This window comes from Rhipicephalus microplus, chromosome 2 (genome assembly GCF_043290135.1).
Source record: "Rhipicephalus microplus isolate Deutch F79 chromosome 2, USDA_Rmic, whole genome shotgun sequence".
NCBI classification, from domain to species: Eukaryota; Metazoa; Arthropoda; class Arachnida; order Ixodida; family Ixodidae; genus Rhipicephalus; species Rhipicephalus microplus.
In genome coordinates this window covers 120,580,114-120,594,641 of record NC_134701.1, presented here as the reverse complement: position 1 = coordinate 120,594,641, position 14,528 = coordinate 120,580,114, and the positions used below count along the sequence as shown (strand labels likewise).

Genomic DNA, 14,528 nt, shown 5'->3' with positions numbered 1-14,528 from the left:
CCTAGCATTGAAATTAGATTGTTTGCAGATGACTGCGTGTTTTCAAATAAATTACTTCGCTTAACAATCAGCAGCACCTTAACTATTCTCTTGCTAACATTGCCGATTGGTGTATCATAAGGGACATGAAATTTATTATTCATAAGGCAGTTTATGTTCGTTTTTCTCGCCGAAAAGCTCCCCTTTCCATTAAATACAGGGAAGGCTCAGTACCATTGCATGAGGAAACGGTATACAAGTACTTTGGTGTAACTCTTAGTGAAACCCTGTCGTGAAATACACATATAAATAGTATTTGTCATTCTGCATACCTCAAAATATATGTTCTAAGACATAAGCTCACACACACTCCTCTATTTGTAAAATTGTAAAATTATTTGCTTATTACACTATAAGTAGGCTGAAACTTGAATATGCATGTGTAGTGTGAACACCTTTACTAAAGCTATCGATACTTACCAAGAGAATGTGCAAAGAAAAGCAGTGAGGTGTATTTATTCCAAATTTTCTCCGTATGACTCATCCACTGAACTAATGCACGCTAACAACATGCTATGCCTTGCACGGAGACAGAAAGCGGCACATTTAGAATTTCTTTACCTCCTTTGGAATCACAAACTAGCAATTAACCCCTCACCCTATCTTTCTTCTTCAGCATCAAGACTTACTCGCCCCCATCATCCTAATTCTTTCACACCCTATTTTACGAGCACTTATTTACTCAAATTTTCTTTTTTCCCATGACCGTAACAGACTGGAATGATTCATTGTATCATTTAGTCACATTGGGTTCATTGCTAATTGTACTACCCATATTTGTGTTTGCTTCATTTTGTTGTTGTTTTTTTTCTTTCCCCACGCTGCTTGGGCTTGTATAAGATCTGCAGTATTGAACAAAGAAAAAAAAGTAAAAAAAGAATACCTCTAATTTTGGATGCATTGCCAAGATATGTTAGGTTCAGAAAGGTTTTGGAGGGGAGTATTGCGGGCAGATTTTCAATAGACCAAATGAGATGTAAATTAAGATTGTGTTCGTCTCTCAGTTATTGTGGGCAAATAAGGCGCACCCTAGAGTATTGTTCAGCAGCATTACATCTAAATTTGCGTACATTGCAATGTTTGAAGCAAAACAAAGCCGGACGAAAAAATTATCACTAAAAAACAAATGTTCTTCGCTAACTATTACATATGCAGGTTGTAACTGCGGAAGTCTCAAATCTTGTCCATTCTGCCTTTGATTACTTTTGCGGCTTCATACCTTATGTACAGATTGCGAATCCCGAAAATGTTCAACTATTATAGAAGTATCAGCAATGAGTGTTGAAAATAAAAAAAAATACCCACATTTACATGGACAGTCAGATTGTAGTTTATGCTCGTGACTGATTGTTTGATTATTTACGATGAATTTCTCGTTTCATTCCAGGTGTGACACACCTCAAAAGCTACAAATTGATTCGAAAGCGGAGTGATGATATATAGAAATGTCTGCAATAAAAATTTGTACCCAGCTTAGCACCTTATTTTGTAAAAGTCAATATTGTGAATATACTTCATAAGAGAAAAAGAAATCTTCTTCAACTAACGTATTAGTACAATAAAAATAAGTGGATTCTCATTATTTCGACTGATACTGTTAAACTTATAATTATTATTAGGTACAAGCCTTCTTTATTTATTGCCTCCTTTATATTCACTCCATTTGATACTGTAGCGACTCACTGTAAACAGAACACTTTGACGTTTACTCCAAAAGCATGTAGCCCGTTTTTGCAGCATCCGAAACACAAACCTAAACACAAACACGTGGTCTTTTTCGGTCATTGTTCAGTTCCACGAGAATGTCGGAGTTCACATCGTCTTCATTGTCTGCCCAATAGAGATGCGTCATTTGCCACCGCCTAAAAGAGCATCGCCTCGACAGTACAGCCGATTCAGTCATTAGTGCACAAAATCAATTTGTACAAGTGACAGTAGGCTTTCATGCGTACTACCTCCACATGTTCATGTCAGTGCTGGTGACACCTTGTATACAGTGGAGGCTATTCAAGGCGAACTCATAGCTGACGTCACTGTGTCATCACAGCACTCGATAAGGTCTGAAGTATCTCCTGAGCAACATCTAAATGCGAAGAACTTCTTAGTGAACTTCGGGAACTTTGGGCGTGTTTATCTATCTATCTATCTATCTATCTATCTATCTATCTATCTATCTATCTATCTATCTATCTATCTATCTATCTATCTATCTATCTATCTATCTATCTATCTATCTATCTATCTATCTATCTATCTATCTATCTATCTATCTATCTAGCCACCTACGACATTGAGCTCTGCTGGCCGTTTCCATATTTGTATTGATACCAAACTTCCTACGCCATAACATGACGTATGACGAGCACAAATGCCTAGTCATAACATGAAAATCAAGACTTGTACGTCATGAATGTCACAATTTACAATTCACGGTCTTGCTGCTCTTGCGGTGGTTTCGTTGATATGACATGTTGAACAAACTCGTATGTTAAGACGTGACGGCATGGTGAACACAAGCGACAAAAATATGACTACATGCCACACTCATGATGTGCTCGCGGAATTTCCCTAACTTCGCATGTACAACGTCTTGTATTACGGGTCGTTAATGGATGACGAAGGTATATGACTGGTGCAAACATGATGATCATCAGATGCGTGTCGTGTAAGACTACATGCCTCACTCAAGGCGCCAATATACTTCAACATGACTCGGTGCGCGTGCGCGCCAGCGTTCGTTTTGTCGCATCACGCCGGCGATGCTACGCCAGGCGCCGATCTCCCTGCCATATATTTTGCAGGCGCACGCCACGCTGTGTTGCTTTGAAGCATGCGCGTTTGTCTGCATCCGGGGTTCCTTCATCACAAAGAGAGGCGGACGCAGTGCTGTTTGGGTAACGTCATCAGCACGAAATGCAGCATGTCGCATTTCGTGCTGGTTGCCGCTGGGCTGCGCCGAGAGACGTTGGCAGCGCCGGTCGCGCCTGGCTTGAGACTATTGGCTGCGAGATCGAGCAGAGTCGCCGTCTGGTGGCAAATGGCCGAAATGGTAATGTGTGGATTGCTCCTTGCGTCGTCTGCTAGCGATGTCGTGTTTCTTTGTGCACGTACGTCCTGCACGTTCTAAAAGTGTGGTTTGTCCGTTGATGTCAGCTCGAGTATGCCTGAGACGACGTATTCCTGAAGCAACGTATGCCTGACAACATATGTCATTCGTACGTATGCCTGAAACAACGTACGAATGCATTTGGTCTTCCTCTGCTCCCAATTCGGCAAGTGCAATAAATCGGCAAGTGCAGTTTTCCAAAGTGCCGTTTATTTTCGTCGTACCCCCCATTCACCATCATAATTACAGAGTGAGTGCTGCTTTCTGTTTCAAGAACATTGTAAAATGCTCTTGGCATCCTCCCAAACATGAGAACTATGAAATGCTGTGCGAATGCAGCACGTTATAGCGGCGAATCGGTTGTAAAGACATGGCAGCATATCCACGGAGTGAATGATGGAGAGTGGGGCGAAGCATCCGTCCGTCCATTCGTTCTTGCTTCCGTCCGTTCGTGTGTACGTCTGTGTGACCATCCGTGCGTCCAATCGCCCGTCCGTGCGTGCGTATGTTCATGCGTCAGCGCGTCCATCTCTGCGTCCGTCTCTGCGTTTGTTCATGCATCCGCCCCGGCATCTCTCTATGCGTCCATCCGTCGGTGTAGCCATCCGTGAGTCCGTCCATGCATCTGTCTGTGTCTCCCTTCCTACATCTACTAAACACTCCAAGTACCACCATCTCGCTTCTTTTTATCATATATTACGCATATGCACCGCCATCAAGCGGACATTGCAAGGACTAAATGAGAGGTGGCACACGCACACTTTCTTACGGCTTGCGCTTCGTGTCTACTTTCAACCGTTAACCACCTCGAGTTCGTGGTATATAGTATAATCACTGTATTCATAGCACAGCGGCCCAACGCTCCCTAAACCTTTCTAAAACCAAGGAGGTTATGCCCAGCGTGTATAAGGCAGCAACCCTTTCTTGTTAGATAGTGCTCGATGTACATGCCAATGGCTGCTAAGGGGGAATGAGAGACTGGAAAATTCGGCTTTTAGGTAACGCGCACGCTGCGAATTATTTATTGTTTAACAACGCAGAGAAGAAATCTCCCACCGGTACCACCTTGGAGGTCAAAATGTAAGACTGGTTACACACTACGACTACTACTACAAATACGAGGGATGAACGGGTGCCGCTATAAGGAGCTTCGCCCCTAAAAAGTATTGACGTCTTGCACTTGCGCGCTGCTGGTAGAAGCAGAACTACGGCACTGTGCTTTATTGATCATGCGTCTTAGTTGTGTTTATCTGGTGGTGGTACCACTACTTCTATGTAAATATTACTATCACATAAACAGTGACACTTCGGTACTTACACTGTACTTAAAACACGAGTTACCGTGCGCAACCTTGTGCTTAGTTTCAAAAATGCTCTAAAGAGACCAGACGTTGAAAATAATTCAGACGGTATGCCCTATACACAATGTCGTATCACTACACTGAAAGTTTAATCTTTTATATATTGTTGTCAGCGTTTGTGTTGCAATACCTGTGACCAATGGATGGCAGTGGTAATTTTTACTTGAAACAAACAAAACAAGAAACATGCTTGTCCTATTAACGGCCCCGCCGCGGTGGTCTAGTGGCTAAGGTACTCGGCTGCTGACCCGCAGGTCGTAGGCTCGAATCCCGGTTGCGGCGGCTGCATTTCCGATGGAAGCGGAAATGTTGTAGGCCCGTGTGGTCAGATTTGCGTGCACGTTAAAGAACCCTAGGTGGTCGAAATTTCCGGAGCCCTCCACTACAGCACCTCTCATAATCATATGGTGGGTTTGGGACGTTAAACCCCAAACATCTATCTATTTAGTTGTTCTATTAACTAGCCCTTTGTTGGCTCCATCGCATGCAATCGGCTCTGACCACACGCAACGAAACGCCACTGCGTGTACTTGTATGCGCGCCACCAACCACCTATCCACACTTTTACGCGCCGTGCTGCCGCTTGTAGCTCGATGTCATCGTGGATTGAGTGCTCGCGTTTCGGTAGCATAGCGTCGCTGCATCCAGCGTGCACGCGCATCAACGTGACGTCGGAGTTTATTGTGTCCTTCATGATCGGCTCGTGGCAGTTTCACTATGCCTTTCATGTAAAGCCTAACTACATGCTAAGCTCATAGCGTGCTTGTGGCCATTTCACTAGCTTCATATATACCAAATTTTGTAATACGTGTCGTGAATCGACGATGAGGGTAAACGACACGTCCACACATGATAATCATGGCATGCGTGTCATGTAAAACTTCACTAGATACTACGCTCATAGCACGCTCGCGGCTATATCGCTAGCTCCACATATACTGAGTTTCGTATTAGGTGACGTATACAGATGACCAAGAAAAATGACACATTCAGTCATGATAATCATCACATTGAAGCCATGTACAGCATTATTTACCTCAGCCTCTTAACGTTGTGCTGATTTTAAACGAACATAATAAGCATCCACATTCGTGCTTCAGATATTGATTTCCTTTGTACGGGGGTTCTCACAATTTTTTTCGGACAGTCCCCGTCTTCGTACAGGCATCCAAATCCTTACGCTGTCCCCGGTTTCATATGTTACAGGTGTATGACATAGGTTATAGCAACCTGCGTTGTACTCTTGCTCTTGGTATGTTCCCACACGTGCGAACTGCCTGGCTTCTTATGCGCGCTGAGTGAACACGTCGGCACTCGTTTCACTGTCTACGCATTCGGGTGCCAACATCACCTCCAAAATCATTCCTACTTCTCGTCCCTTAACAAGACTGAATGGAGTAATCCGTGTGGGTTTTTGTTTAGCAGTGTTATGTGCAAACGTTTCGTAAAGAAGTGTCTCATCCTATCTTTCGTGAATGCGGTTTGTTGATATGTTATATCTATCAAAGGCGCACCGTGTCTCGATGCAATGTTCTCTATGAATAATCGGGCCGTATCTTCTGCTGTGCATCTATGGGCTGCTTTTGTCTCGGCGTAGCGAATATTCGGTCATCACTATTACCCAGCCGTTACCATGACTAGAGGTAGGTTGTGGACGCGGAAGGTGCAATTCAATGTGAGTGAATGGGTTTGGCGGAACCTTGATTTGGTGTAAAGAACAAGCTTGTTCCGGCAGAGCTAACTCGTGCCGCTGGCAATTGAGGCAGGTGTGAACGTGACGTTTCACGATAGCGGCGTGTCAAGGCCAGTAACACATTTCCCGAACTATGCCCAGTGTACGTGGGTAGCCAGATTGTCCAGAGGTGACCTCGTAGCGGCACGCTAGATATATTTTAGAGCGAAGAGTGGTAAGGACGACAAGGCGACAGGTGGGCCCATCTGACGAGAAGTTAATTTTGTAATGAACATTGTTTCCCAAAGATAATGACAATTTTCTTGCAAACACTCATGGCGCGTTCTGCTTTCGTTCTTACATATAAATATTCAAGCCAAGTAGCTCAGGATTGTGATGTCGTTCGTCTGCGATGGTTGACATTTCGATCGTTCCGAGGAATGCTTTCTCTTCTATAAGAGAAGCAGGCGACACTATTGGTGATCGAGACATGCAGTCGGCGTCCGCTTGTTCTTTTCCCGTATTGTACACAATCGTATATATCAAATTTCTATGGTCTATAGCAACCAAACTGCCCGGAAGAATCTTTAAAACTTGCCAATCAACACAGCGAATGGTGCCATGAATAACCTTGAATGGGTGGCCGTACAAGGGCAAGATTTCATAACTGTGCATACCACAGCGTAGAATTTTTTTCACTTGTCAAAGAATTCGCTTCTGTGCGTGACAGAGTTCTGCTTTTACGACCACTCTTTCCTCGTCCTCCTGGCGCTGCGCAAGCACTGCTTCGAGGCTCTCATTGCTGGTTCTATTTTGAATTGTAAAGGCAATCTCTTCAAAATGAGCAAGAACTGGGGTAGTGTGTAGATATTGCTGCAATTGATTGAAATCAGCCTCTTTTCTTGTTCTTCACTCTAAACAAATACAACCTCAGGCCTCATGAGGCATCATAAGCGTGACGCCATGCTTGCAAAGTCTGGTATAAATGGCCGATAATACGCCCAGAGGATCAGAAAATGTCTGACTGGTTTTTTCATCTTATGGTGTAGGGGACTCTGTGACGGCGGCAACTTTCTCAGGATCTGGACGAACTCCTGCGTAAGTGATGACATGCCCAGGAAACTCCAGTTAATAAAAACAGAAGTGACACTTCTCCTGCTTTAGCGTCACGTCTGCGGCTCGTATGGCTTGCAAAAACCACCCGAAACTGTTCAAGCCGTTGGTAAAACGTTGCAGAAAACACAATACTGTCGTCAAATTATATACTAGGTAGGTTTTGCAGTTTGGTTCCGAGAACACGGTATTTATGAGACGCTGAAGCGTAGCTGGCCCAGAGCACAAGCCATGGGTAGGACCTTCAATTCACAAACTAAACCTGTCGTCACGAAAGGGTTTTTTTACTGTGTCTGAGATCGACTTCACTTTGCTAATATCCTCTCTTCAAGTCCATGGAAGGAAAGTAACGTGCGTATTGAAGCCTATCGAGGGAATAATTTAGCTTTCGGTTGTCTACACAATAACGCAGGCTGCCATCCTTCTTCTTTTTGATTAGAACAACAGGTCCCACCAAGGGCTCTCGAACGGTTGAATCATGTCATTTTCAAGCATTTGGCTAGCTTTATTTGTATCGTTTATTGTTCCTTTGATAGCAAAAGGAACGTATTTTGATGGAATGGCCTCACTGTGTCCTCTGTGATGCTTTGGTCCATCGTCAAAGGTGTCCGGCTAACTTTCGAGGTCGACGCAAAACAGTTGTGAAACAGTTGTGAAACGGAAGACACAAATTCTTGTAGTAGGGCTTAGACTTTTTTTCGAAGGGCTTGGTTTATTGTACACTATGTTTTTTTTAATTATTGAGTGGGACAATTTTTAAGAACAATTGATGTCAAAAAACATAGTTTAAAAAGCTGTAAATTGTCCAGGATACGGGGTGAGTTTCAAATTGGACACAAATGCAGACGCGAATGGAAAGGAGGCTAACGTCAAGTGTAGGCATTGTGAGGCCGAGGAAAAAGAATGGAGAAAATGATGGTTGCCCAGAGTTAACTGCTGATGAGAATCACGAAGCTTGAGACTGTGTTGGCAACAGAGCAAGAGAAAACGAATCCTATGGGCGAAAGGCTCAAGTCCGCCAAGGAGGCACTAGTGAAGGTGAACAACGGGAGCAGGCGACGGAGAGAATGGTAGGGCACTGGCAACCAGAACCTGGTACAATAGTTGCAAGATCCAGCTTCAGCGAAGTAGTGGTGGGGCTGGGTGAGGACAAAGCAGCCGGTGTCACAGATGCATGTAACCCCCAGGTGCAGGACGCTCCAGCTGAAACTTCACAGCACATAATCATCGCCAGGGGCTCGAATTCAAATCTATGCGCAGAAGCAATCAAAGAGAGGGTAAAAGGTAGCAAGAGGGTTCCAGTAGTGACGTTCTCAGAATGCATGCTGGAAGCAGTCATGCGGAGAGCGAGCTCAAAACTCAAAACTACAGCTGATGGACAGAACATCATAATAGTTGCAGGCAGTTTTAACGATGATTTAAATGAAGATATGGCAGGAACAGCGACCACACCGGCGAAAGGAGTCGATTACATGCGCGTCATTTCTCCTTAAGTACAGGTAGTGATATGCACAATACCGAAGGTATTGGTGCGTGACAGAATCTGCACAGAACGGTTGTCGACGCAAACCAAGAGATACGGCGGGTGAGTCGAGAGAAAGGCTTTGAGGTGGTGAAAATAAACAGAGAGGTGCATAGGTGGGGTGGTTTTCAACGAAGACAAAATTGAATTCGATGGGAGGCTATGTCATGATGTGGGTTGGTGGCTTGCAGGATGCACAGTAGTTTTTTTGTGAGGCACGTGGGCCCTTTTGGGTACAGGATAGCTAGTAACGAAGAAAACAGCTAGAGGGACTCTTTGACAGGAGGTATAGACAGATATGACTCCAAAGTGGCACCAATATCTAAGACACGTAGAGTCCGGGGCAAAAATTGACGCTGCAACGAGTGCCGAGCTAATTCAGACATGGGTATCTAAACATGCAGGGTGGCAAGAATAGCCCGTAGTGGCAAGAGATAGAAGAACAGCTAAGAGAGGAGAAGCTGACGGCGTATGGTTTTGTAGGAACACATCTTAAGGTCATGAAACAACCTCCTAACAATCCGTACTACACTTGGGAATATCGTAATAGAACGGAAGGCAGCAGAAAAAGGGGTGGTATTGGGGCATTCATTCATAAAAGTACAAACTGGCAAAGGGTCAAGCTGGAGTGCGACGAACATTTATCCCTAAAAAGCAAAGTGGCAGGGCAAATGACGCTCCTGGAATATGTATACTTGTGGACAGGGGCAAAGGATGCAGAGGAAAATCAACAAATGATGCAGTGCATAGGAAATGACATTAACAAACTAGGAGAAGCAAGCGAGGTAATTATATTAGGAGATATGATTGCGGAAATAGAAGATATGGATGAATATACTGTTCCAACAGGCAGATTGCTGATGGATATGTGTAAAAGGCATAATTTATATCATTTGAAACAGCACCGATAAATGCGAAGGGCAGATAACATGGAAGAAGGGAAGGCTTCAGTCAACGATAGCTTACGCAATAATGTCACGTAGGGTGTCTGATCGGCTAAGGGCTAAGAACATATGTGAATTGGGTCCAGAAGCTTAGGTAGTGATCACAAACGTATGAAGCTCAGTTTTGGAAGAGAAATGAAATTAGAAATGCGGCATTACAAGCAAACACACGGTAATATTCATTCAGAAAGTCAAATAGAAATAGCAACTAAGGAGATTGAGGAAATAATCACCGAGTATACTAAAACAGAGTGAACGTACACAAATTTAACTCGATTGTTTGGGTTAGAGCTTGCTAAGGCACGAGTCAAATCAACCGGGAAAAGCAGACACAAACCCAAGTGCTAGTGGGGTGAGGAAGTTAAGGGAGCCATCGTAAGAAGTCAGAAAGCCTCCCGAGAACACAGGTATGGTAAACAGAGGGGTGAACTGGAACATGATGTGAAACGAAAATGGGATATATTTTTGATCTGCAGAAGGGAAGCGTCCGATTCAATCAGTGAAAAGATTTGAAGAAAGAGGCCTCAGCGGATGGTGGAAGTAAGCAAAAAGGATAGAAAGCAGCTGCAAAGTTTTGGAACCATATCAATTCGCTGAGTAATAAGACTGTATTTGTATGTTGAATTCTTTTCTTTTTCCTTTTCTATGTGCCTTGAGTGCCTAACATGTACTTACTACTTGTACCGTGCCCACCTGCTTGGACCTGTGAAGGTCTGCAGTATGCATTAAATAAATAAAAAAATAAATAAAAGACAAGCATAAAACAGATGCTCTGAAATAAATTTCAAGGGGTCAGACTAGAAGGGGATGAGGCAATGGAATATATAAAAACAATGATAACAGAAAAAGCTAAACACTAAGAAAGCGCTGCATGCATCGTACCAGATGAGGATAGACCAATCAACTCATTGGCTCCACTAGGTCAACGAGAGTGGGAAAGGTCAGAGAAAAGAATTCCTAATAGCACGTCAATAGGTCTTGATGGCATAGCGATCACGCTAATAAAGAAACTAGGACCAAACCCTAAGCAAACAATAAGAGAGACAGCGAGCAAAGCAATAATGGATGGTGAAACCCCAATGGGTGAAAACTAAGCAGGATGAGCATGATCTATAAAGAAAAGGGGGAAAACGCTGATATAAACAATCACCCTCCTATAACAGTGACATCAGCAGTTTACAGGCTGGTGATGCAGATAGTAAAGGACAGAATACAGACATGGGTGGAGAATGAGGGGGTGTTGGGAGAACTACAATATAGGTTCCGTAAACAAAGGAGGTTGGAGGACAATCTGTTTTCATTGATACAGTGTATTGAAGTTGCGGAAAAAGAACGCAGGCCCTTGTGGCTCGCATTTCTAAATAACAAGGTTGCCTACGATAGTGTTATTCAAGAAAGCTTGTGGGCAATACTGGGCACTCTAGGTGTGGAAGATGGAATAACTAATCTTCTAAAGGATATCCATGAAAGTAACAAGGTAGATATTTAATGGGAAGAACATGTTTCTGCACCTATAATGATACAACGCGGGCTTCGACAGGGATGTCACTTGTCAACTTTGTTATTTATGCTGTATGTACAGGGACTAGAAGCCAAAATAGAGGGGAGCCACCTCGGCTTCAACCTCTGCTTCGCCAAGCAAAGAAAACACATTAAACAGTTCGTATCAGCATTGATGTATGCAGATGATGTAGTATTATTAGCCGACAACAAAGACGATCGACCTACAGAAATTGATAATAATCTGCCATTATGAGGGTGATAAGTTAAATTAGAAGTTCAGCAGGAAAAAATTGGCATGATGATGAAATATGCATTTATTTTTCGAAACAGTCCCTAGGTGGGAGGGTTTTTATTCCAGGAATCATCTGGCTGCAATCGCCTCCCGGGCCCTGGCGACAAGTCCTCGTTGGTCGTCTAGGTCGCATGCGGCAATCTTGGCCTCCCACGTCTCGGTTAGGGGGTCGATACGTGCAGTCGTTGCGGACTTGGTATTGCCTTCCTCGTGGCGCCACGGGCACTCGCGTAGTAGGTGGACAAGTAAGTCTGGCACGTCGCATAATGGGCAGTTGTAGGCGTATAGCTTTGGGTAGACTCTATGCAGTAGAATGCCGTGTGTCTAAGTGTTAGCTTGAAGTCTCCGAAATACTGTGGCCTCTTTAGTCAGCTTGGGGTGAGGTGGCGGGTACACCCTGCGAGCTGGATGATAGTGTTGTAAGATGGTGTTGTATGTTGGTGGTACGGTCTCCACTTCTTCTGCAGCACTGGCTAACCACGGGTCAAGCGAGGCGCTGAGGAAGGCCCGGCTGACGTGACCGCGAGCCGCGGCGTGAGCCACTTAACTTCCTTCGAGCCCCTCGTGCCCCGGCACCCATACCACGCAGCTGTAAGGAAGTGGATCTTCGGCTCTTTCTCTCAGAATTTTGAGAGCTTCGGCGGAGATTCGGCCCTGCGTGTAATTGCGGACAGCGGATTGGGAATCTGTGAAAACTTCGACTGCGTCCTCAGCAGTCGTAGTGGCAAGGGCGATCGCTGCTTCTTTGGCAGACTCGGAGCTCCGCACCCGGACGGTGGCGGATGCAAGCTCTTGTCGGTTCGCGTCGACCACATTTAAATCGTGGGCATTTTTGCCAATAAATATTACCTCAGCACACTTTATATGACAGCCAGGGTTTTCATTGAAGCAATATATTGCATGTTTTGTTTTTTGCATCGTTCCGCTGTAGGCGTTCGGCGCCTGCCCTTCCAAATATTATTGTTATGCGCTGTTGCAAGAATCGTGTACTTGCGCTACCAATACTTGCTACATAAATATTTACTTCGCCGTTCACGAGGGGCCAAACGAATATTCCGAGCACGCGCACATGCATGTGGTAGTGCGCGCCCCACATGTCATATTATTCTGAATTTGACTGGCTGTGTGACCTGATTGATTGATATGTGGGGTTTAACGTCCCAAAACCACCATATGATTATGAGAGACGCCGTAGTGGAAGGCTCCGGAAATTTCGACCAACTGGGGTTCTTTAACGTGCACCCAAACCTGAGCACACGGGCCTACAACATTTCCGCCTCCATCGGAAATGCAGCCGCCAAAGCCGGGATTCGAACCCGCGACCTGCGGGTCAGCAGCAGTACCTTAGCCACTAGACCACCACGGCGGGGCTGGCTGTGTGACCTACGTATCAGTTTGTATAAGATAAATAGAAATGTATATTTACGGCAGGTGCACGTGCGGTCGATGTCGGCCAATGGGCAATGAGCAAGAATCTGTTTGCTGCCGCGAGGTTCCAAAAGTTGCTGCCCATGTGCCAAAGGGGGTGAAATGCATAACAAGTCACCCCGGTTTTGAACCCGTACGCCTTAATATTTACGCCTTGCAGGTGGCTTATTATGCACTAATGGAAGATAGGCCTTCTCTTGTCGATGCACCCGATATACACACGTACGTACAAGGATGTAAACAGCCTTGTGCATGTGTGAAATATGACGTGCAGCATAAGCTGTTATTTCATACGGTTTGTGCCGGTTCTTCTGCAACAATCGCTGCTTGTAGGACTACACAGTGTGCCGTAACTAGAGTGGTGTGCATGAACGAAAACGCATATACGAACATGCATAAAACGAAATGCATGTACAACAAGCATAAAAAAAAAACTCCAGAGCCACTCCTTTCTCTACCCAATAGAAAAAGTGCGGGCTATACTGCTACTGTACAGGGTAAGTTTATATAGTGCTTAACCCTAAAAATGTGTTTATATGATGAAAAAAGAGACAGAAAGCATGAGACACAGTACAATGACAGGAAATTATGTGCTTACTTACAAACCATTTTCTTCAGTAAGAACTTTGTCCATCTCTGTAACTGTTGTGCATTTCATGCCATTTCTTGTTTTTTGTGACATGTAACAACTGCTCCAGGTAAACACTATGGTGTTTATATACGTGAAAGACAGAGAAAGCACTTCATGTGCAACAGTCATAAAGTGCGGGTAATAGGGGCAAGATACACGTATTCCTTTTGAAGTGTACTTCTTGCCGGGAGCTGGCTACAGACTAAAAACACAATTCAACAGATATGTCAATGCCAATCGAGCATACATTCGGTGGAATTGCAGTAGGCATTTGCAAGAAAGACGTTGCAAAGAAACATTAAGCTATCTATTGTTTGTACATAGAAACAGTCATTATCTCACTTGCAAATAGCTGCTGTTGACATTTATTTTTGGGAGACTAGGCAACTAACAAAATACTTGCTGATTTACCCTTTTCCATTTTTAGCAGGTACAGGTACACAGCATACAGACAGTTTCTCAGATGGATATGGGTGTGGCTAGGCCGGCGAAATCGGAAGGTGCTGCCAAGCAGCGTGGTGAGCGAGATGAGAAATGCTTTTCCTTCGGAATGGTACGCTGGATTCAAATACCCAGTATGACGATTAAATTACTGCTTTGGGTCACAGTCAACCATATTTCACAAGAAAAGTATTAGTTTACTAAATATCGATATGCATGACAATCATATAGAACAAGGTAAGGAAAAGAACAACTTGAGAAGAGAAGAAGAACAGTAACCATGCAAATGTGTCCTGTACACATTCTGCACCAGGTGTTCAGAAAGTGCAAGGCATACTGGCCATGAGTAGTACAGCCCTGCATTCCTGGTAGCCAGACATTCAGCAAGAGTGAAGAAAAATAAAGGTGTGTTATCAGCAGAACTAATGACATACACCTTTTATGGTATCGCTGATGGCTTGAAATTCTATTCTGAT

General features: G+C 44.2%; 1 protein-coding gene across 1 annotated transcript; it reads left to right on the top strand.

Annotated features, from left to right (window-relative positions):
- The first annotated feature begins 12,966 nt into the window (after positions 1 to 12,966).
- Positions 12,967 to 14,192, top strand: LOC142791126 (uncharacterized). The gene is made up of 3 exons (XM_075885412.1): positions 12,967 to 13,077; positions 13,141 to 13,202; positions 14,042 to 14,192. The coding sequence occupies exons 1-3, from the start codon at positions 12,967 to 12,969 to the stop codon at positions 14,190 to 14,192; spliced, it is 324 nt and encodes a 107-aa protein (XP_075741527.1).
- The last annotated feature ends 336 nt before the right edge of the window (positions 14,193 to 14,528 follow it).

Coding starts and splice junctions, on each gene's coding strand:
- LOC142791126 (XM_075885412.1), top strand. CDS start 12,967: ATGTATATTTACGGCAGGTGCACGTGCGGTCGATGTCGGCCAATGGGC. Junction 13,078..13,140: donor CTGCCCATGTGCCAAAGGGG/GTGAAATGCATA, acceptor TACGCCTTGCAG/GTGGCTTATTATGCACTAAT. Junction 13,203..14,041: donor GATGCACCCGATATACACAC/GTACGTACAAGG, acceptor CATTTTTAGCAG/GTACAGGTACACAGCATACA.